A 25,583-nucleotide genomic window follows, 5' to 3' on the forward strand; every position below is an offset into this window, starting at 1 on the left:
CGGTCGTTTGGTAGGCCAAGGCCCTTCAAGGGCTGTAGTGCCATGGGGTTTGGTTTGGTTTTTATTATTATTAACCACATGACTTTTCAATACTTTAATGACTATTAATATTACCTAGATTTTATTGGCTTTTGGTACTTTCCACACTGATTTTAAAACTTTAATTGACTCATCTAGCCACATGTCTATTCGATTAAAAGCTTCATTGACTACACAGAATGAAGGATAGAAGGAAAAAAGTACGATAGCTATTTCTAATAACGACTTATTACATAAATTTAATATAACGAAGCTGCAAAGCAGAATGTAGGGTAATGTGACACTCGGATGACGAATATGAATTTTAGTTTCGTAGCAGCATAGATTCAGTAATTATGGCAAGGCATATTCTCCATATTTCAGACAAAAGCTGCAAGTAGTGTTAGTTTTGTAGCCCAGTGTATCCCTATTGTTCACTAATTCAACAACTAACAAATCATCATGAAATTACAAAAGTACATTTGACTGAAAGTTTCATCGTCTTGACAAAATGAAGGATATAAGTATGCTAGCTACTCATGAACGACACATTCCAGCAATATGACATAATGAAATTGTGAAGGAGAATGCTGGGCAATGTACAATCGGATGATGAAAATGAATACTAGAATCATAGCAGTACTGATTCAGTAACAAAGACAAGGCACAGTCTCGAAATTCTCTGCCATTGTTGTCGTTCTATTAGTGCCATAGGTCAGGAGCTATTCATTGGCATTAAACAGACAAGGCCGAAAACTAGTCCGACAAGTACCGGATTAAAATGTTCATAATCAATAGCATTAGGGGAAAAATATACCTGTGGCACATTGTAAGTACCGAAGCTTTACAGAACTTGATTAGAATTGGATTTTTGTAGGGACTTATCCCATGAGTCCTTCACGAGATAGAATACACACTGCTCTGCAAAAAAGAATAAAAGAAGAAATAAAATAAAAATCTCTATATATGCGCACCATAAAGAAGCTATGGCAGGGGCAGCACGTAAGTAGGTAGAAGCACAGGGCGTGGAAGTATAAAGAAAATAAAAAATACTGCACACTGTACTACACGAAGCATTTATTATAGGTTAACAAACACTTGCAGTATGCACTTAGTACGATGTTGGACCACTCGTAGCACGGGGCCAGTGGAGGCGATACGGTCGAGCATCGAGATATACAGACGTCGAGTGTTCTCCTGAGGAAGATTTTGCCTCAGCTGGCGCATTTGATTCTTCCAATTAAAATATATCGTAGTAACCACTGGCCGAAGTTGCCGTCCAATGTGCTATGGGTGAGAGGTCTGCAGATCTTGCCGGCCGAGGAAGCGTGTTGACATTATGAAATCCGGCCAGAGATATCCATGCTGTGTGAGGGAAGGCAATATCCTGCTTGAAAATGGGCCGTCAAGCTGCGCCAGAATGTAAAGCACACACGGACGTATCGCCGCGCTGTCAGGGTTTCTTTAGTTACCACTAGTGAGGAACGGGAAGCGTAGAAAATGGCCCCTTACACCATGGCACCTCTTGTCTGGGTAGATGAAGCGTGGATCACTATGCTGGCCAAAACATCTGTAGATGATAATTCGGTGGTCGTCTGTATCCAGACAGAACAGTGATTTGTCACTGAACACAACGCGTCACCAATTTGCAACCTGCCATGCTTCCCGTTCCTGGAAGAAGTTCAGACGTACTCCGAGATGCTCAGGTTGTAATGGTCGACGTCGAAAGGGACGCCGCTACAACGGATCCTGCTCTGCTAGCTATCTGGATATGGTGCTGGTCAGCACAGACGTATATCTAGCTGCCGTGACAGGTCTCTGAATGATACGAAGCGACGCCCGTGGAGTGCTTACAGCCTGTCTCACGATGAAGCGATCCTCCCTGCTGGTGGTCAGCCTTCTCCACGCGTGTGTTCCCTCATGTTTCCACTGCGCCCAACACCGACGCACAGTTTAGTCAGAACGGTTCAAGTGGCGAGCAGTGCACTCACTGTAAGGTAACACCTGCCTTTCTCGGTCCGACGATGTGGCCTCTCTTAAATTCATCTAGCTTGTCAAAGGCTTGTCGAATGTGACGTCCAGATACACTGTGTGTTCACTTATGTGGTTCACACTGCTGCCAAGTCCTCATTCGTTGTTTTACATCTATGATTGAGGGAGGGACTTGCACGCCTCTTAGTGGAACTTCCGCCGAAAGCAATCCGCATTAAACACAAATGGGGCACATACCAGCCTATGACGATACTATATGACAACCTTCGTTGTGCTCGCGCAATTCATTAATGGTGCGATTTTTGTTTGTTTTTACAAATGAGTGTATTTATATGTAATAGTAATAAATGTTTGGCTGAACTGAGAGTAAATCCATCCTTCGTCAAATTATGTATGTCAAACTTATTACAGCCGCTAGTACGGTGCAATGATTTTGAGTTTACAACTCTAAACAACATGGCATGAAGTCTCGGTCCTCATAATTTTGCTATGTCAAGTCATTATACTGGATTAGGTTTTAGGTTTTAAATGCATACTTCCCGACTCACTTACCCATCCATCGTTTATTCATACCCGGTAAAGCCCCTGTCTTATTACAATAGTCAAACTCACAGTGCATAGTGACCTCTGTATCCATTCTCTACGGTTCAGCTGCTCGGTGTGCTACATACTTGTGTTCAAAATTTCCCGAGTCCACTACTTCCGTTCTTTAATACTGTGAAATATCCAATGTGTAATTAGTTATCCCTCCTATGAGCTACAAACTGTGGAATTTACAATAAGCTGCTCGTCGGGGAGTTTACTGCTTTAGCTCGAAAATAATCTTTAGATACCAACTGTAATACCGAATTCGGTAACTCAGCTACTAACAACAATCTCAGAAAATTACAAGACTGAAGAACGACCGTTTAAAAATGATATGCCTTTAGAGGCAATGCTATAAAGGCATTTTTCCGAAGTGAACAAGAAATTGATAAAACACTGACAACAAAACCAGAAATTTCCTATAATGCAGAGTTGAGAGGATTTCATTAACAAAGATGATTATCATGGTTCAGAAGCAAAATATCATGAGAGAGATATACTGCATGGTAAAGCTAACTTGTTTAGCACTCTCCAGTTACACAGTTGTTTGTGGTGACCCGGTGGCGCAGAAATTAAAAGAACCCAACGCCTTTCATTAGTCACAAATTGCAGATTACACCTGTTACACAAATATTGATAGTATACAGTAGACTGTACTTTAGCTGTCTTATTAACTTAAAATTCCCAAGACTTGAAAATCAGATACATAAAGATAATATTTAAGCAACTTCTTGCACATGAGGGTTCGAAAAGCAGAGTCGTACTAAAGAAGAGTTTATATACAAAATGTCAAAGCAGATTCCTGTATCCTGTATCTTTTGGAACTTTCTGCAGTTTAAACAAAAGCAAATATATGAGCTTATGAAATCTATTTCTGCCAGAGCGAATTCACATTGCCACCTACTGTATTTCCGAGAATATCTATTGCTTATTCTATTAAAAAATGCAACCTTGTAGCTGCGCTTGTAACGCTAACCGAGCTTCTACAATTACGAATAATATTTGAATTGTTTGTTTAAAACGCTGACAGTAACTGCGTTTGCAAATGTATATCCTTGAATTCAATATTACGTCTGATAAATAATCCATCCGTGAGTTCGTAAAACTCGTCACCCTCTCAGTCTACATTGGGTCGAGTTCGCGGCACTCTACTGTATTTCCAGATATGGGGATTTGTTGCATTGCAAATTACTCTCGCTTGAAGAACCCCCATGGTCAAAAAACGCATCCTACGCAGATATTTCTGTAAGTTTAAAGTTTTGCATGCTCTTATGCCTACAAGAATTCTAAAAATTAACTGCAATTATTGCCATGGGGAACATCACAATTGTTAACCGTATTGCCTGTTATTTAGTGGCCATGTTTTTGAATTCGCCGCCACCTTCACTGATTTGATTTAATGTGCAGAAGACACGTGAAGCAGTAAATACATGAGGTTGCAATTTACTCTGGAAAGATTCTGGTTAGACCAAAACAATATCTACTAGGGGGGATGTCGGAATGAGAAACGTTTCCAAACAGTTCGACAGGCATCTCTATGTGCAAATTAGAGAGCTATGGTAACGTTCCTTTGTAACTTTGTGCCATCAGCTGTAATCGATTGAGCGATGCGGAAGGTCGTTTAGTAAGGAAGTGCGGAGATTGGGATCCCTATTCAGCAATACCGAGCGGCGATAAGTTGTTGGTGCGGGCGAAGTGGACTTGTCAGACATGATACTGAATACAGTGCCGGACATCAGACGGGGCTTGCCACTATATTGACGACAGCTTCGGTAGTGGCGGTGCTATGATCATCGGAGGTGTGGAATCGAACCCTGGACCCGGTCCTACTGGTGCCGTTGGATGGAAAAGGTAAAGGAAATAGTCAAGGAGGCTTTCTACGTGAGAAAGCCAAGGAACCAACCGAATTAAAGGATTGCATGAAAGAGGAACTAAAGGAAGTAACAGAGATAGTGGTTCAAAACAAAAAGGAAATAAAAGATTGAAAGACAAGGTGAAGAAAATGGAAGTAGAGATAAAGGAACTGAGGTGGCAAGAGAGAAAGCATCAACAGGAAACCCATAAGAAAAACATCTTTGTATACGGGTTACTGCCAAAGAAGGTCTAGTAGCTAAAGTACTAGATCTAATAAAATGAATTCTGAAGACCAAAAGCAGGAAAACCGATATAGAAGAGGTTCAGCGACTGGGGAAGAGAACTGGTAAGCGTCCAGTGAGAGTGAGGGTTTGTTTCAACCATAATGGCAAAGAAAATCTTGGACAGTACGCGGCACTTGAAAGGTGGGGCAATATGGATAAAACAGGAAATGGAGAGATACGTATATAGAATCTGAAAAAACACCGATTCCATATGGGTCATGCTGGGCATTCTGGTCTCATCGCCTACATAAAAGGAAATCAACTAGTTGTGGGTGATGGAGAGTGGAGTCGTACACTGGATCAGCTAAAGGAGTTGGGCAGTAACACCGAAAGGACGGTTTCCGAGGAAGAATGCGAGCGTGGGTGACGGCTGAGCTCAGCGAGTATAGCAGCTGGACGTATGTCGAACGAGGCAGTGAATCAAACTGCTGACTCGGGTGATACCAGCAGGGAGAACAGCCGTGTCGAACTTCAACGGGAGGAAAGGACAGAGACTGGAAGTAACGACTCGTTGCCCAAAGGTGGGCGGGTGAGCTTGAAGGACATCTGGCCATAGAAAGGTAATTCAAATGAGGAAGTTTGTGACAGGGAAAGTGTTAGTGCACTAGAAGAGAGTTGTAGTGAACTAGGAGTAACTAGGTTTACGAGGAGTAAGACCGGAACTCAGAGTGAAATACAGGGGATAAATCATAACTAGAGGTGAAAATACGGTGTGTTAATATTGGAAGTTTTACGACTAAATTAGGGAATGAATCTTTTAGAGAGCTGATGGGAAGCTTACAGGTATTTGTTTGTGTAGAAAGCTGGGTTGCTCAGGGAAGCAAACTGGAAATAGAAGAATTTACAGTCTATTTCAAGGAAAAAACATAAGACTGCACGAAGAGGTAGATATCCCGGTGGCATAATGCTTATGGTGAGGGGTGAGTAAACGATAAAAGAGTACGCTTTGAATCAGAAACAGGGGAAATGATTTGATTAAAAAACAACTTTCTGAAGAGAGCGACCGAAATTTATGCGTTGATTTTGATTACAACCTGCCTGAAGCCTCTCTATTTGCGAAAAATGGACTTTTTTGATGAGTCGGCACTGGAAATAATAGGATACAAAATCTTTTTGAGGTCGTAGCCACTGGAATGATGTATGACTTTAATGTCAGGGTTACGGATCAGAGGCCGTTGTATAACAAAGACGCAGAGGAAATATACATTCAAAGGAATGTAAGTCAAGGTAAGGGATTTAATAAAAATGGTGAAAAACGATTAGAGTTGTGTGGTATTTAAGAACTATGTATTTTAAATGGATAGTGGTGTAGGAATGAATCGAGGGATCTGAGATAAATAACAGAGACAGGGGAAGTGTGACGGATATAGCAGTATGTTAAAGGAATGCGTTACCTATAATTACGAGTATGTAGGTTTAGGACTGGGGAGAGTCATACCATTTACCAATTATTCTCAGAACATATTATAAAGAGACAAAAGCTTTAACGAATTGCATGAGGAATTTGAAGAAAGATCAACTGCAAAGAAAAGGTGGAAAGAGTTCATGAATTTTTACGAAGGAGAAACATGAAAAAAATTGAAAAATGGAATAGACACAATGATTGAGAATAATGAAACGGGTAGGGAAGTAAAATTATTCGAACACATTATTAAGGTGGCGGGAGAAAAGATGCGGGTAAATTAGGTGAAGAGGAAAATAGGCAAGGGGTAGTACAATGATGACTGCAGTCATAAAAACTTCTAAGTAATGAAAGCACTAAAGGCTTGTACAGAAACAATCAGAGAATGAAATTCTGCACTAAGAGGAAATCATACAGAGAATTGTTGTGTATAGCAAAATTTGAATGGCAGAGACAAAGTGTTACTGAACCGAATAGAAATTCTAAATATAATAAAAGTATGAAAGTGTGTAGTACAATTAGGTGGATATGTGGCAAGCAGAACGCTGTTCGGCAAACTGAAATAAGTCACGCTGACTGGGTAGAGTACGATAAGAAATTATTGGGAGGTGAAGTCAGGTGGAGACCGAAAATAGAAGGGACTATAAGGATGATTGGGATGTACTGTGCCTTCATTAGATAAGGAAATATCGGAAGAAGAAGTGAGAGAGATCTTAGAGAAAGCTAGGAAATGGAAAGCAGGAGCTATTTCGGAGATATCGAACGAATTTTGAAAGCAAGTAGCGAAGAACAGACGTGTCCTAGAAAGCATGGTTAAATTATTTAAACAAATATTTGAAGGAGAAGAATTCTCTAAATCTTGGCAAGAAGGAGTGATTTGCGTAATTTATAAGAAAGAAGAGAAATCAAACCCAAATAGTTATAGAGGCATAACGTTGTTAGATACTTTCAGTAAAATATATACCGGGGTGCTGGCAAAAAGGAGGCTCGATCTTGGAGAGACTCCATTCGGGCTTCAGAGATGGGATGAGAACATTTGACAATATATTTGTGGTGAAAACAATAATGGATCAATATGTACAAAGAAAAGAGGAAAATCGTACATCACTACTATTGATTAAAAAACCCTTTTGATTCTGTGAGTAGAGAGGCTGGTATGGCAAAGATGGGACGAATAGGGATGTCGCACAAGACGATCAGAGCGGTGGAAAGCATATACTCAGAACTAAAGTGCTCAATTAAAGTTGAGAAGAGTCAAGTAATTGGGGAGATACTCTCCAAAGTAGGACTGAAACAGGGATCTAAGTTGTCCCCTATATTGTTTTTACTCTTCATAAATGACACATTTCAATCGAAAGGCTTTGCGTCGGAGGTTTACCCAAGTCTTGAGAATCAAGATATTCCGGGTTTCATTTTTGCAGTTGACATCCTCCTATTCACACTGACTTCTGCCAGCATGCTAGTAAAAATGAATTGGTAAATTACTGCAAAGATCGGAATTTAAACATTAATACACAGAAAAGAAAGTTAATGAGTAAAAAAAGGCTATAAATGATCAAAGAATGAAATATGGTGGGTGGGTGCGGCAAAATTAGAAGTTGTTAAGAAAATAGTGTACCTGGGTCTGATAATAAGTGGAAATGGAAAACGATTCGAATCAATAGAAGGAGCAAAACTAAAGGGTATGTGTGCATTGTCGGCTACTAACATGTTAGCCAAACACTGATTACAGGGTGAATAAAATGTACGTATTTAATGCAGTAGTTAAATCAAAGGTTGTTGAAGTTGCAGTTGAAGATAAAAGTTTCTACACTTCAGGTAAACACAAGTAAACTTGGTAAATTGGTAACTACCCAGTTGTGTGGCCAATTGTGGAGTAAGAATGATGTACAATGATGTATGTGTACAGGGAGATATTGTTAAAAAGATAATTAAGTATTGGTTAATACTCAAGTTGGGATCAAGCAAAGTAAAGTAAACTCGTGTCCTCATCCCGAGGTGGTGCAGCGCTCTTCAGGCACACCTCCAGTGGAGGTGAGCTGCATGTATACCAGCCCTCCTGCGATACCGTCCCCGAGGACGGCAGCTAATAACGCTAACCATTAGGCTACGGAGGCGCACTGGGATCAGGTGACGAAGTATTAAGGATAGCTTACCAACACCAAATGAAATATCAGAACCAAGGATACTGGGTGGATGGAGTAAGACACATTTTTAAACGGTAGGAATGGGATACCACTAGGAAAAGGATTGCTTAGAGCAGCAAATATATGTAAAAGAAAGTCCTAAGAGTTAAGGATCTTGAAAATCTATAAATTAATTCACAGTGTAAAAATAAAATTTCACTAGCGGAATGTTGTAATGTTATTGGGAGAATGAGGATAAATGTAGGCAATATAACAACAAGGGAAATGAGGGGAATAACAGGGTGATGAATGGTAGTACACAAAAGTAAGGCATACAGACAGAATAGTGATGATAACATATGTTTATTATGTTCCAAAGAAATGGGATGGGTACATCTTACGAAAGATTATTTAGAGACAAGGGAGAGAAATTTATGGATGAGGAGGATAGGAGAAAAATTGATAATGAAACTCAGTTGTATACCGTTGTAAAGTTATTGAACATAGAGAGGATGCACCCGGAAATAATTGCAAAATTATTCAACATTATTAAGGGTATATGGAGAAATAAAATAACAGAGGTAAGAACTGATGCAAGCTACTTAGTGACGGAATTGTTCCTAAGGTACCCTCTAGACAATATAACTGTGTTGAAATTTAGAGCTATTAGGTACATAGACGATACTTATTGCATATAAATAATGAACTGTCGTATTCTATTTAAATTGCATGTTTTGATTTGATCTGAGATATTGAACGTGGTATGCAGGGACTAAGGATGAACACTGTGACTGTCACTTTGGGAGGGGGTGTCACGTTTCCGGGGTATCCGATGGACCTCTGCAGCATGTCCGACAAGTCTCGTGTTTTTTTAAGTTCCATTTATTAACATAGTGTTTATAACATTCATTTAGTCCATTCCTTCTCTGTTCAAGTCGTAAATCATTTAACTTAAGTGTTAAAGTTGGTATATGATGTTTTACGGACACTTCTTTATTTCTGCTCTCTTTGTGTTTTATAATTATGCTATAGGATATCAACTTTTGTAACCTGCATGTATCAAGAATAAGAAAGGATTACTACAAACAATACCCTTTCCCTGATCTGTGGTTTCCGGGATTATGGAAGGCGGGTATTCATCTCTCTGAGCCACTGCATGGTGATTTGATAAGGCACAACTCATTTCTTAGCGTCCTTAAAATTCTGTCGTCACCTTACTCTTTTTGAGTTGCTTTGATACTTACGAGGTATGCATATCCTACGTGATCCACCCCCCCCCCACTCCAAAGTGAGGATCACCACAGTAGTCATCCTCAGTCCCTGCATACCACGTCCGACATCTCAAATGAATATTAAAATTATATTGTCAAAACATGCAAATGAAATAGAATAACACGGTTCATCATTTATATGCTATAAGTATAATGCACATACTTAAAAGCTCTAGACTTATATTGCCTACGTTACCTTAGAAACTAACAGATGACCATCATATCAAAGTCTGGAGAGTGCTCAAAACTGAATTCATTGTCACGATGGTACGTGGTGGCAACCAGCCTTTACAGTAATTCCAGAAGGCGAGACGTCGCTGCTGGCTTCTTACCAAGGCGGCTTCGGTTCTTATCCTGACCAATGCACGTGAAATTTTTGAAATGAAATTTCGCACACCTGTGGCTCAGTTTCACATATATGTATATGTTATGTGACTATGGCCATGGTATTAACATTCAGGTAAAACCACAAACTTGGTAGCTAAATTTAATTTAATATAGGCTGTAACGGGATACACTCATGACTGGCCGGTTTGTTTAGAGAAGTAGATAGTTCAATGCTTCAGAGTAAAGATAGATAGATAGATAGATAGATAGATCTTTACTTATCACAATTTTCCGAACTCTACTGCTCTTTCAGCAAACACACTTAATAAATTCCTTTCGGGTAGAACATGCCACTTGATTTTCACTAAAGTCTACGACAAAGGAAGCGTGAATTACGTATCTATGTATTAGAGTTATATCATATTTGGAAAATACAAACTTGTGATGTCTAATACTACCTTGTTCCCATTAATATTATTAGCCTTTTCACTGCTAATGGCGCTTGACAGCCCGAACGACAAGGTGTTAAGTTCACTTACTGGTTATTTGATATCTCAAATATATAATGAGCGCAAATCTACCGGGAAATGAAAGGTAAACGTCTAGGCCGATAAAGAACATGTTGTGAATAAGGAGAAATAAGCCTATCTGGGAAATTTAGATTAATTAATATTAGGGACTGAAAGATTTAGGACTGGCTAAAAAGAATTAGGTTTGAATTCTAATGAGCTACGAAATTTGAAGTAAAATCTACTAGAGGAATATATCCTACGATGTTCCACCAGATTATTATTCTTATACTGCTCCATTTGCATTGCATGCTTCACCAGCATCGTAGTGCGTAGGAGCGGCAATACTGTAGTGCTCTAAACTTTCCTTAGTCACTCTTTCTCTTCAAGGAGTAACCGATAGAATTAACATGTACTCCATGACGATTATCATATTTTGTTCATATTTCTCTACGGATTAATTTGAATAAAAAACGACGAAATATAACAGACGACAGGTATATCGCATGATACACCAAGAAGATTATCTAATGGTACCTACAAATTTACTCTCTTGACAACCGTGTATTATTATAGGCCTACACATCATTGTTTGCGTTGAATGGCTGTAGTACATAATATGTATTATAAAATACTACATTCATTTTCATGTTATAAAAGACTAGAGAGAAAAATACATTGCCCCTACTGTATGCTTCTTAAAATTCATCTTATTCATGAATCTCATTTGGCTTCATACTGGCAATACTGAAGACAATTCACGTAAAGCTTACTGGAAAAAGATACAGTTAAAACGTTTAAATTCTATGAATAATTCCAAGAATATCTTGAAAGCTCACACTAAATATGAGGCCTACAAATTTAATATATGAATGTATGGTAAGGAAATACTTTGCGATAATTATTGTAGAAGCTAAAATACAAAAGGAACCAGTCGTACATTGATGGACTGCAAGACCCTCTGGAGTAACACTCTTGAAGTATGTCTGTTTGGAAAAAATGCTGAAAATATTGTCCAAAGATCAAAATTTACTATCTACTATTAAAGAATAAACCCTTTAGAGAATGAGTATCTAAAATATCTGCGTAGCTAAACTGACGAGAATTAAATGAGTGGAATTATTCTAGCAATAATTCTAGCCACTAAAGTTGAAAAAATGTATGCATCCTATAGTTTATCTATGGAGCTAATTACAATGCAGTGAATAATGAATCTAGTACTCACTTGGGCGAGGACGGCGTTCCACCTGAACAGGACCGTTCACCTGTCCTTTATGCGTAGACACTGATGGAGCAGCAGATGGAGTGCGAGGCTGTCGCTTGGGAGAACGATTCTCATTACTAACACCAGGACCCATGGACTGGGAACGAGCTGAAACAAATTCTTCAATGTATTATATATCCTTTTCTGGTGCTAATGATATCACATCCAAAATAAATAGATTTCATAACAGTGTTTAATGACAAAGCCTAGGATTAATAGGTTCGGACCTATTCTGTTATAATCTCGTTTTATGTACTAACGAATAACATACTTAAGTTTTATAGTACATTGTTTTTTGCTAGGGGCTTTACGTCGCACCGACACAGATAGGTCTTACGGCGACGATGGAATAGGAAAGGCCTAGGAGTTGGAAGGAAGCGGCCGTGGCCTTAATTAAGGTAAGCCCCAGCATTTGCCTGGTGTGAAAATGGGAAACCACGGAAAACTATCTTCAGGGCTGCCGATAGTGGGATTCGAACCTACTATCTCCCGGATGCAAGCTCACAGCCGCGCGCCTCTACGCGCACGGCCAACTCGCCCGGTTTTTATAGTACTTACAAGGACCTAATTCGTAGGTTACGACATAAATATACATACTTTGCCTGTCAGAATCTAAGAGGACCTAATTAGTTGTAATTAATCCACACATCAGTATTTTACTTATTTTACAATAACTATGAAACTCGCTGAAATACAGTAGTACTGCTGTTCATTGCAGCATAAATAACTTATTGTAGTCGGCGTTCTTAGAGATGAAAGCAATGTGGCGCAATGTGTAGAGAGGACCACCGGGTAGCTGAGGAAATAGGAGAACTCCGCACTGGGTCGGGTTCTGTGCGGAGAAGTTGCTTGGAATTCTAAGGAAATGGGAGAACTCCGCAGTGGGTCGTGTTCTGTGCGGAGAAGTTCCTTGGAATTCTATGGAAATAGGGGAACTCCGCACTGGGTCGGGTTATGTGCGCAGAAGTTGCTTGGCATTCTAAGGAAATAGGAGAACTCCACAGTGGGTCGTGTTCTGTACGGAGAAGTTGCTTAGCATTCTATAGAAATAGGAGAACTCCGCAGTGGGTCGTGTTCTGTGCGGTGAAGTTGCTTAGCATTCTATAGAAACAGGAGAACTCCGCAGTGGGTCGTGTTCTGTGCGGTGAAGTTGCTTAGCATTCTATAGAAACAGGAGAACTCCGCAGTGGGTCGTGTTCTGTGCGGTGAAGTTGCTTGGCATTCTATAGAAATAGGAGAACTCCGCAGTGGGTCGTGTTCTGTGCGGAGAAGTTGCTTAGCATTCTAAGGAAATAGGAGAACTCCGCACTGGGTCGGGTTCTGTGCGGAGAAGTTGCTTGGAATTCTAAGGAAATAGGAGAACTCCGCAGTGGGTCGTGTTCTGTGCGGTGAAGTTGCTTAGCATTCTAAGGAAATAGGAGAACTCCGCAGTGGGTCGTGTTCTGTACGGAGAAGTTGCTTAGCATTCTAAGGAAATAGGAGAACTCCGCAGTGGGTCGTGTTCTGTGCGGAGAAGTTCCTTGGAATTCTATGGAAATAGGGGAACTCCGCACTGGGTCGTGTTCTGTGCGGAGAAGTTGCTTAGCATTCTATAGAAACAGGAGAACTCCGCAGTGGGTCGTGTTCTGTGCGGTGAAGTTGCTTAGCATTCTATGGAAATAGGAGAACTCCGCAGTGGGTCGTGTTCTGTGCGGAGAAGTTGCTTAGCATTCTATAGAAACAGGAGAACTCCGCAGTGGGTCGGGTTCTGTACGGAGAAGTTGCTTAGCATTCTATGGAAATAGGAGAACTCCGCAGTGGGTCGTGTTCTGTGCGGAGAAGTTGCTTGGCATTCTATAGAAACAGGAGAACTCCGCAGTGGGTCGTGTTCTGTGCGGAGAAGTTGCTTAGCATTCTATGGAAATAGGAGAACTCCGCAGTGGGTCGTGTTCTGTGCGGAGAAGTTGCTTAGCATTCTATGGAAATAGGAGAACTCCGCAGTGGGTCGTGTTCTGTGCGGAGAAGTTGCTTGGCATTCTATAGAAACAGGAGAACTCCGCAGTGGGTCGTGTTCTGTGCGGAGAAGTTGCTTAGCATTCTATGGAAATAGGAGAACTCCGCAGTGGGTCGTGTTCTGTGCGGAGAAGTTGCTTAGCATTCTATGGAAATAGGAGAACTCCGCAGTGGGTCGTGTTCTGTGCGGTGAAGTTGCTTAGCATTCTATGGAAATAGGAGAACTCCGCAGTGGGTCGTGTTCTGTGCGGAGAAGTTGCTTAGCATTCTATAGAAACAGGAGAACTCCGCAGTGGGTCGTGTTCTGTGCGGAGAAGTTGCTTAGCATTCTATGGAAATAGGAGAACTCCGCAGTGGGTCGTGTTCTGTGCGGAGAAGTTGCTTAGCATTCTATGGAAATAGGAGAACTCCGCAGTGGGTCGTGTTCTGTACGGAGAAGTTGCTTAGCATTCTATGGAAATAGGAGAACTCCGCAGTGGGTCGTGTTCTGTGCGGAGAAGTTGCTTAGCATTCTATAGAAACAGGAGAACTCCGCAGTGGGTCGTGTTCTGTACGGAGAAGTTGCTTAGCATTCTATGGAAATAGGAGAACTCCGCAGTGGGTCGTGTTCTGTGCGGAGAAGTTGCTTAGCATTCTATAGAAATAGGAGAACTCCGCAGTGGGTCGGGTTCTGTACGGAGAAGTTGCTTAGCATTCTATGGAAATAGGAGAACTCCGCAGTGGGTCGTGTTTGTGTGCGGAGAAGTTGCTTGGCATTCTAAGGAAATGGCCGCTACGAAGTTCGTAGCTCTTGTTTAATGTGACGCGCAGCACGGTTTTCCCACCTTCAAGTAGATTTTAAGGGAAAATAGGAGAAGTTTTACTCCGAAAAATCTGTCAAAATAATTCGTTTTTCAGCGTGATTTTAGTACTAATGAGCGGTCTGCGGGTGTAGTAATGCCGTAAAGGTACATGTGTTTAAACCATAAAGCCAACTAAAATATAGGCTACACATATTGGTAAATAGTGTCCGGTTCTGTGGTGTAGTGGTTAGTGTGACTAGCTGCCACCCCCGCAGGCCCGGGTTCGATTCCCGGCTCTGTCACGAAATTTAAAAAAGTGATACGAGGGCTGGAGCGGGGTTCACTCAGCCTCGGGAGGTCAGCTGAGCAGAGGTGGGTTCGATTCCCACTTCAGCCATCCTCGAAGTGTTTTTCCGTAGTTTCCCACTTCTCCTTCAGGCAAATACTGGGATGGTACCTAACTTAAGGCCACAGTCATTTCCTTCCTCTTCCTTGTCTATCCCTTCCAAATTCTCCATCCCCCTACAAGGCCCCTGTTCAGCATAGCAGATGAGGCCGCCTTGACGAGTACTGGTCCTTCTCCCCAGTTGTATTCCCCGACCCAAAGTCACACGCTCCAGGACACAGCCCTTGAGGTGGTAGAGGAGGGATCCCTCACTGAGTTCGAGGGAAAACCAACCCTGGATTATGAAAGGAAAAATAAAGGAAGAAAGATTAGTAAATAGTTCTAAATAGTTCCATAAGACATTTCATCATCACTTCGTGAATTGACAGGATACGTTTTGGACTTATATGCTACAATAATGGATATTTTAAAGTATGTTTAATAGTTATTTCAAGATGTTAATAATACTACACTTATTTTTTCCGTAATAACCTATGCATTACTAAAACGATTTAAAAACTTAACATACTATATGGGTTGATTTTTACCGTAGCCTTAAGCACGAAAAACCATATTTAGGGATGCCGACATTGGGGTTCGAACCCACTATCTCCCGAATGGAAACTGATAGCTACGCGACCCAAACCGCACAGCCGCTTGCGCGGTACAGTACAATAGAAGAGTAGATGAATAAATATGTGAATTGAGGGACACGCCTCACAAGTTAAGCTCGATGTGCAGCACTTCAGCTTTAGTGTCCTTGGTTATCATCCAGGAGATCCGGGGCTCGAATAATGATATCGGTATTTTTTAATGGGCTCCTTTACTCTGTTACGTAACTGCACCATACGAACAGTATGAATGCTTGCAATGAACGCGTGGTTTATTATCACTGGCCCCCTCGAAGGGCTGTTATAGAGGTGTAAATACCGAGCTCGATAGCTGCAGTCGCTTAAGTGCGGCCAGTATCCAGTATTCGGGAGATAGTAGGTTCGAACCCCATTGTCGGCAGCCCTGAAGATAGTTTTCCGTGCACCTGCCATGCACGACGGGGAATAACCTTACTACTACACTATGCGAATACAAGTTAGCTCCGAGGAAGCGTGCCTGCCTGGTAAGGTGAGAACCAGCGTTCTACGCATTAATATTTTATTAACCGAATACGTGTGTATTTCTATTCATTGCGAAACCTGGCATTGCGCTTTTAATTATGTTAGTCCTGAAAAGGACTGTCTTACACATGACTTAATACTCGTCCAATATCCATCGGACCGGGCGAGTTGGCCGTGCGGTTAGAGGCGTGCGGCTGTGAGCTTGTATCCGGGAAATAGTGGGTTCGAAGCCCACTGTCGGCAGACGCGTCAAGATAGCAGCACTGAGGTTAGCGATGCGTTGTTGTCGATGACAGCTCTCAAAAATCACGTGGCTGTCAAAAAAGCACGTGGCTTTGTTTACCCATTCAAATCTCGCGGTAGTGAGGTTAAGTTGGCAGCATTGAGGTTTAGGCCCGTCAAGATAGCAGCAGTGAGGTTAGCGATGTGTTGTTGTCGATGACAGCTGTCAAAAAGCACGTGGCTTTGTTTACCAATTCAAATTTCCCGCGGGAGGAGGATCGGGCCCCTGGGAAGGCCCCCCGTGCGGAGGCGGAGGAGGAGGCCCCTGGGAGCCTGCGGAGGCGGAGGCGGCCGAATCCCTGACTTTATCTACTCCTAGGTCTTTCCTATCCCGTCGTCGCCATAAGACCTATCTGTGTCGGTGCGATGCAGAAAAAGACTTGCACTTTACACTTTTTAGTACTCTGTGGTCCCACCTCTGGTTCGAAGCACAGCAGCACACCGGGGTGTTATGCTTCTGATAAGCCTCCAATTTGCATCCTGGGGGATGGCTCTTCATCTGCCAATAATGCTGCTGTCACCTCATGGGGTGTGTGGGGTTGCTTTGGGCGATTCTGGATACGCCTAACGAATTGGTCCCACAGATGCTCGATACAACTGAGGTCGGGGCTAAATGCGGGCCAGTCCATTACTTAAATTTCGGAAGCTGCAAGGAAGTCCCTGGTGGCCCTAGCAGAATGTGCAGTGGCTCCATCATGCACTAATGTGAAATGTTGCCCAGTATTGTCTGCGATCGGTAGTATCCATGTATCTCCAGAACCTCCTCAATGTAGCGCACAGCTGCCAATCGCCCCTGAATGACTAAGAGGTGACGTAAATGGTTCAAAGAAATTCCTCCCCAAACCATCACTGATACGCCACAGTAAGCGAATGTTTCCTGCACGTTGCAAGGCAAATTTCGTCCTCCTTGACGTCGCCAGATTCGAATACTATCATCTGACCCAGAAAGTTGGAATCTGGATTCATCGGCAAAGAATACTAGAGTACAGTGTCGGAGCTGCCAGCTGACATGCTGTTGCGCAAGCTGCAGACGGAATCTTCCGTAATGAGAGGTCAACCGGGCCACTTTAAGCGGTCTTCGGGAATTGGGCTGACCTTCCATTAGTCTATTGCGGACTGTCTGTGTACTGACGACAGTCCCATGTGCATTAATTAGCTCACCTCGTAAGTTTCTGGCTGTACTGCGGCGATTTCCGAGGGCCTGTAAGCGAAGAAATCGGTCCACAACTGGCGTTGTTTTCCGTTTTTTCCTTGAATCAGATCACCGCTTGACATTGTGTAGCTCTTAATATCACTGACATAACCTGCAGATGACTGATTGAAACACACCGAGCCGCTCTGCCACGTAACGTTACATGCGTCCTTACTGCAAGAGGATTACTGCATGCATGGCTTTTTCTGATGGTAAATGCTTTCCTATGTCTTGTGCTCTGTCCTGCCTGTGCTGCTTACCAATACGACAGCTCACACAGCACTGACAGACCATGCTGTACGTCACGAACCACTCCTGTTTGGAGTGCGGTCACAAAGATAACTACCGGGCGAGTTGGCCGTGCGGTTAGGGGCGCGCGGCTGTGAGCTTGCATCTGGGAGATAGTGGGTTCGAATCCCACTCTCGGCAGCCTTGAAGAGGGTTTTCCGTGGTTTCCGATTTTCACACAAGGCAAATGCTGGGGTTGTACCTTAATTAAGGCCACGGCCGCTTCTTTCCCACTCCTAGGCCTTTCCTATCCCTTCGTCGCCATGCGACCTATCTGCGTCGGTGCCACGTAAAGCAAATAGCAAACAAAGATAACTGCTACGACTGGAGGGTTATGTACTTGACTTCAGCATACGCTGCGCTCATCGCCTGCCAGCCCACCCACTTACAGTGTTGGGAGTCCGCAGGACGGTATGCCCAGCATGAGCATCTCTCCTCTACCTTATATACTAGTAATAACAAGAGTTGTGTATGACATTTCTTAGAAGGAGGTCCGTTTACTGCCTGCCGTGGCGGGATAAAGGGAGTGGCTGTGTGGTTGCCATGGAAACGAGGGTGGGGCGACTGCGGTTGCCATGGAGATAAAACTTCTGGGCAGCTCATCTTGCTGGGAGTTGCCAAACCTCTCACTTTACTTGTGAGTTAGATCTTGACGCAAACAGTTCAGTGTGAGTGGCATTCCTATTTGTCCCATTTGCGACCGCTCCCATTACAGTGGAAAACAAGAATATGAAGAAAGACCAGTCCTTGTCCCATTTGCTATCACAGTAAAATTATCAGCAGCCTGTCAGGGTTTTCCAACTTCAATGCAGCAAGGGGACTGCTAATTAAGGCGTACTCCACACAACTGTGTGATAAGGATTCTCCCAATCCGTACCCTCTCTCTTGAACGTTTCTTGAAGTAATATTAGTCTATACTTCTTAACATACTGTAATTATTCCAGCTTTAGACATCCATTGTTGACGTAGCTTTTGTTGGTATGCTATGTGCGTGCTTACTTACGACATGCAGGTCAATGAGACGAAGAAAGGCAAGCCTTATGCTTTATATAATGGATACTCTTACAGAAATTTACGGAAAAGTCAGGGATGTTTGGTGACGTGGGTTTGTTTTACCGCTGGATTTACGTCGCAGCGACACAGATAGGTCTTATGGCGACAATGGGATAGGAAAGGGCGTGGAGTGGGAAGGAAACGACCGTGGCTTGTTGTGCTTGTTGTGAAAATAGGAAACCACGGAAAACCATCTTCAGGGCTACCGACAATGGAATTCGAACCCACTATTTTCCGAACGCAATATAATCTTTTCGCGCTATCATTACAGAATTGTCATTTTTTCAACTAATTGTAATCTAAACATTGTTTTAATATTAAGCTGGAATCTTGTACATCTAATCCAAGCGTACAGACAAAAATTATAATTTTATTTATATAGATGAAAGTAGACTGAGTGGCCGCGCGTTTTAACGCGCTATGGCTATGGAGCCAAGCTCTGCATTCGGGAAACGCGTAGGTTCGAATCCCACCGTCGTCTCTTCTCAGAATAGTTTTCTGTGGTTTAATATTTTCACTTCCAGGCAAATGCCAGTACAGTTCCTATCCATAGGCCAGAGCTGAGTCCTAGCACCCCTTACTCAATTTCATTCACCATAACACATTTCGTCTTCATTAGCTCCTCAACTGAGGTTGATGTCAGGAAGGGCATCCGGCAGTAGAAACATACTGTATCAATTTTTCTCATCTCATCCCGACCCGGTATCAATAAACGAGACTGAGAGGTAGACATACATACAGACAGAGGAAAGTAGGCTGATTATATTTGGAACAGCTGCTTACTTAACGTCTCAGTATGAATATTTGAACAGTTTGAGCATTATGTAAGCATTCATTTAATATTAATATTGTCCCCTATTGTAGAGGAAAGTGTAAGTTAACTGTTAAGTATGAGATGAGCTACAATTGCTTTAAAAAGTGTAGCACTGTCGAAGAAGTTAAGTGTTACAGCGAAATCCTTTGTTTTGAAATCGGAAAGTGTAAAATTCAACGGTTTTAATACGTCCATCTTTTGTCCTACTTCATAAAACTCATTTAACTGCCTTTACAACCACAACCATCTGGTAACTCTAAAGAAAAGGTTTATTTGAGTCCTGTTTATTCCCTGTCAGTCCCGATATAAACGCATCAGTCTCAAACGGTAAATATAAGTAATTTAATGACTTTCAACATACGATTGGTAAGATTCCCAGTTTCGCCAGTTACTTGAGGGATGTCTTCCTGTACCAATCCGTCAGTAATGAATTCCCTCACAGCAACCTGACTGTTTGTATGTCACTGATAAGAACCTGACTGTTTGTATAAGAGTGATTCCAAATGGGACGACACCGCCTGGCCAGGTAGTCTACAACAGATCACAGCGGTCAGAATGGAAGAGGGGACAAGTGAGCCAGAAGCGAGGGGTAGGAGCATGTAGAAAGGAATGCTGGAATGTGGCATCGTCGTGAAATGGCACGTGTAGTGCTCTTCCCTCCAACCTTACCTGTCATACAGCAACTCTTGTTATTACTAGTATAGTATAATATAGTTATTACGATCGCCGAATCTACTCTACATATTCCTACCTTGTTTACTGCTGCTCGCTTCTACTTCCTTCTCGCCGCACCATGCACCTCACTCACCCGTCGTCTACTTGACTGATTACGTCATCTTCGCTCCACTTCGCTGTGCTTGTGCGCTGTGTAACCACGTGACATTATGTTTCTAGACTCACTGACTTGTAGCCTGCGTTCTTTTTCTGGAATCTTCTTTTCTACTATATATTGCTCACTCCGCCTTTCCACCGTTGAGTCGGGCTTCGTGGCGGAGTGGTGGACCACACACTAAAACAGTGCTTATTGTAATCATGTCAAATTCATCTGGACTCTATCTACAGCGACTCGGTGAGCAAGACTTATAATATTTATCTGCATTTGGACTCAAAACTTTCATTCGGGCTATTGCCTGCTGTAATACTTTCTTCTGTCGAGTGGTTATGCTTTCCTTTAAAAACTCATAACTTAGACTGCTTCTATTCACGCACTGCGCTACGGACGATTGTAAATTATTTTCAGATGTCATCCTAGAACTATGCTATTACTAAACTTCAGGAATACCCGGTGAAGAAAATCCTTTCCCCGTCCTAATTCTCATCCTACTTCCCTTCCCCCTCCCTTTCATGCTTTTTCTCTTTCAGGGTTCAGTTTCAATGTATATTGTATACTTCCTATTTATTTATCAGGCTTTCCTTTTATGTACCATTGGATATTATTTGTAAATGTGGCACACCTTTTGGATTTTTCTTCTACTTGCAACTATTTATCTTGTTGTTAAATTTTGGTTGTTAAATATATATACTATTTTGCCTTGTTATTTTGGTGATCTTCTATTGGGCCTAGCTTCTTCCTTACTGCGCGATTTTCCTTGATTTATACTATTCCTCATCATCATTTATTATTATTATTCTAGTACGCTGAGCTTTCTACTATCGCTATATATCTTTCCATATTTCACTGCGTACTTCTGATTATTTATCGTTACTTGTATCTTTGTCCTAACATGCTACCACCCCGACAGCTATGGTAGCGCTATTCTAGTATGATAGCAGAGGTCCTTCCACACTATATAGTATAGTATAGTATAGTATAGTATAGTGTAGTTACAAACCGGCCCAGAATACCATCGCTAACTCATTTGTGTGAGCGCACTTCAATAACGCTGGTCTGCCATTTTCTTTTTTAATTGAAACAACGATTACTACTAAGTATTTGTATCGATAAATCACGAAGTGTAGGGTGATCCTCACGTCCAATATGGAAAAATTGCCACTGCATAGTCTGAACAAGCATCTTCATTATAGACTGTTATGCCTTTCAGCATTCAGTCTGCAAGCCTCTGTAGATTTACTAGTCGCCGCTACACCAGCTCTGTAGCCACGTTTAGTTCTAAGTTATATCTTTTATCCTCAAATTGTTAGAAACTGGATCTAACTATCGTCGTCTTGGACTCCCTATACTCCTCTTACCATCCATTACTGAGTCCATTATTCATTTAGTAACAAAATTACTTAGTAGGAAATGTCGACTAGCCCGCTCTAACGTAATGTAGTGGGAGTAACATAAATTCTAGGGTTTCTAATGGGCCGAACCCCTAATGTTTATGCAAACCTCATTGCATTACCGTCGTGCGGGTAGACTCTACTTATTACTCGCTTCAGTGAGTTTGCATTTTAACCTATTACTGCATAAACATCCATGCCCTAGTAATAATTTCGTGTGGCTATTTCTAGCCGGGTGCAGCCCTTGTAAGGCAGACCCTCCGATGAGGGTGGGTGGCATCTGCCATGTGTAGGTAACTGCGTGTTATTGTGGTGTAGGGTTGTGTTATGTGTGGTATGTGAGTTGCAGGGAAGTCGGGGACAGCACAAAAACCCAGTCCCCGAGCCAAGCGAATTAACCATTTAAGGGTAAAATCTCCGAACCGGCCGGGAATCGAACCCGGGCCCTCTGGACCAAAGACCTGCACGCTTTAGGCATGGAGCCGGGTTCAACAAGGTGAAAGAACCCAGCTGTGTCTAACCCCTGTAAGTAGCCTACCTTGAACCACGAACTAATTCTACTATCAATTCTCACTGCAGCCCAATATTGTCAACATAAATACCTCTGATTGCTGTTAATAATCTACCCCTTAATCCCATAATCTTCCAGTACGGCGAACATCTTTTCCCTCGGTACTCTGTCGTATAGCTTCTCTACATCTACGAAACATAAACACAACTGTCTATTCCTCTCCTAGCATTTTTCAATTACCTGGCGCATATCAAAAATCCGATCCTGACTGCGGATCGTCGTCTTGGTCTCCCTCTACTCTTCTTACCCTCCATAACTGAGTTCATTATTCTCCTGGGTAACCTATCCTCCTCCATTCGCCTCGCATGACTCCACCACCGAAGTCGGTTTGTGTGTACATCTTCATCCATCGAGTTCATTCCTAACTTAACCTTTATTTCCTCATTCTGGGTACCGCCGGCCATAGTTCCCACGTGTTTGTACCGGCAATCCTTCTCGCTACTTTCATGTTTGTTACTTCTAGCTTACGGAAAAGATATCCTGAATCCACCCAGCTTTCACTTCCGTACTGGTTTTCATCCAACTTCCTCTCAATTACTGATCGCACCCTCATTTCTAAGATTCCAGTGAACACCTTGCTTGGTATACTAATCAATGAGATACTTCGACAGTTGTTGCAATCATTCCTGTTCCGTTGCTTATAGATAGGTGCAATTACTGTTTTTGTCCAATCTGACGGTACCTTACTACCACTCATTGCTAATCTTATTAGTCTACTAAGCCTTTTCATCCCTGCCTTCCCACTATACTTCACCATTTCAGGTCTAATTTCATGTATTCCTTTTGCTTTATGACAATGGAGTTTATTTACCATCTTTTCCACTTCCTCAAGCGTAATTTCACCAACATCATTGTCCTCCTCCCGATTAGCTCGGTTGCTCGCGACGTCACCAGGAAGATTTATTTTTACGTTGGGAATATTCTGTAACTGATCGTAAAGTAAACTCGTGTCCTCTTCCAGATATAGTGGGGATACAATAGTATTTTAACCACATACCAGCTCTCCTGCCATTCTTATATCTGTTGCAGCACCGGGAATCGAACCCAGGCCTCCGAAAGCGGCAACTGATAATCCTAACCGTTATGCTACGCAGATGGCATTGATCGTACGCTATCAGGCCTTCTGACTACAACTTGGCAGGTTTGATCCTGGCTCAGTCCGGTGGTATTTGAAGGTGCTCAAATACGTCAGCCTCGTGTCGGTAGATTTATTGGCACGTATTCCGGCACCTCGGCGTCTCCAAAATCTACAAAAGTAGTTAGTGGGGCGTAAAGCCAATAACATTAATTATTGTTTCAAAGGAACTTGTTCTCTTGGACCAATCAGATGTGCTATTCTCCTGCGGTAGCTATAGCGTGGATACAGTTTTGTACAATACAGTAATATTTCATAAAATTAGACTCTGAACTACATAAAAGTTTTTAAGATTGGTCTTACTCACTGCGTCTTGTGTGGTTTTTGCATTGTGTAGGGGAAACCTATGAATGTATAGCCCTTAGTCCCGCTCCCTGATATGGGGTGATACCGAGCTCGATAGCTGAAGTCGCTTAAGTGCGGCCAGTATCCAGTATTCGGGAGATAGTAGGTTCGAATCCCACTATCGGCAGCCCTAGAAATGATTTTCCCTGGTTTCCCATTTTCACACCAGGAAAATGCTGGGGCTGTACCTTAATTAAGGCCACGGCCGCTTCCTTCCCACTCCTAGCCATTTCCTGTCCCATCGTCACCATAAGACCTATCTGTGTCGGTGCGACGTAAAGCAAGTAGCAAAAAAAGAAGATATGGGGGTAGAGAATGAGATGAGATGAAATTGTATTGCATGCTTTCTTAGGCTCCTTGTCCTTCCTGACGCCATCCTCAGTTGAGGAGCTAATGAAGATGAAATGAATGATTGTGACTGACACAGAGTATGGAAATCGGCTGTGGTCTATGAATAGGAACATTCCCGGTATTTGCCTGGAAGTGGAAATGTGTCGCGAAATATACGGATAAGAGACATGTAATTCCAAGCGGTTTGTACAGTATAGGGTATATTTAAAAAAATGGGCGCAGCTGATTCACCCGATACACACACGCACAGAGAGAGAGAGAGAGAGAGAGAGAGAGAGAGAGAGAGAGAGAGAGAGAGAGAGAGAGAGAGAGATAGATAGAGATATATATATCTATATCTATATATATATATATATAGAGATATATATATATAGAGATATATATATATATATATATAGAGAGAGAGAGAGAGAGAGATAGATAGAGATATATATATCTATATCTATATATATATATATAGAGATATATATATATATATATATAGAGAGAGAGAGAGAGAGAGAGAGATAGAGAGATAGATATTAGGTAGTAGTTTCTTAATAGCTAATCCCAGTATGTACATTTTCGTTTTTAAAATTCCCTTCACAATAGTGCCTGTATTACCAATACCAATGGCGTTGCAGTGCTACGAATCGGTTTCCGCACAATGACACACAACTGGTATTGCCTACAAATGGAAGTAAATGTCACCTGCCCCATGCTGCATACCCAACGAATTCCATCATATTTACACATTACCAGGACGTTTCTGTGGCACATATCATTGTAAATAATATATAATTGAATTTCACCGAGCGAGTTGAACGTGCGGTTAGAAACGCACGGCTGTGAGCTTGCATCCGGGAGATAGTGGATTCGAACCACACTGTCGGCACCCTGAAGATGGTTTTCCGCAGTTTCCCATTTTCACACCAGGCAAATGCTGGGGATGTACCTTAATTAAGGCCACGGCCACTTTCTTCCCACTCCTAGGCCTTTCATATCCCATCGTCACCATGAGACCTATCTGTGTCGGTGCGACGTAAAACAAATAATACCTACAACAATAATTGAATTTCTCTTTTCAAAAACTTTCAAATGCAGTTAAAATGATTCCGCTTAAAGGATCATATTTGGTTCAGTTTCTCCATGCATACAAATGTTACGAATACGTCAAATTACTCCCCTCCTACCTGCATACCATCATTTAGTGAAAACCTCATTTCGATATCTTAAACTGTTGAGGAAATATTGGGGGTGTCTACGTTACCAGGACCACCCGGTAGAATGCAAAAGTGCCATAATGAATTTTCTAAATTACACTGACTGACAGAGCAAATGCAACACCAAGAAGGAGTGGTCAGAACTTTATGCCAATTGCAGGGTAGACTGATGTCACTGAGGTATGCTCATGATGTGAAATGCGCCGCTGTGCTGCGCACGTAGC

The 25,583-nt window shown here is 42.1% G+C and overlaps 1 protein-coding gene across 10 annotated transcripts in view; it reads right to left on the bottom strand.

Annotated features, from left to right (window-relative positions):
* LOC136864291 (proteoglycan 4) overlaps positions 1 to 25,583 on the bottom strand; it is a 975,577-nt gene that overhangs the window by 247,356 nt on the left and 702,638 nt on the right. For all 10 annotated transcript variants that reach the window (XM_067141070.2, XM_067141075.2, XM_067141072.2 and 7 more), the window contains one exon: positions 11,594 to 11,740. In XM_067141070.2, the coding sequence (XP_066997171.1) occupies positions 11,594 to 11,740 (147 nt within the window). The remainder of the gene's footprint in view (positions 1 to 11,593; positions 11,741 to 25,583) is intronic.

The sequence above is a fragment of the Anabrus simplex genome, chromosome 2 (assembly GCF_040414725.1).
Source record: "Anabrus simplex isolate iqAnaSimp1 chromosome 2, ASM4041472v1, whole genome shotgun sequence".
NCBI classification, from domain to species: Eukaryota; Metazoa; Arthropoda; class Insecta; order Orthoptera; family Tettigoniidae; genus Anabrus; species Anabrus simplex.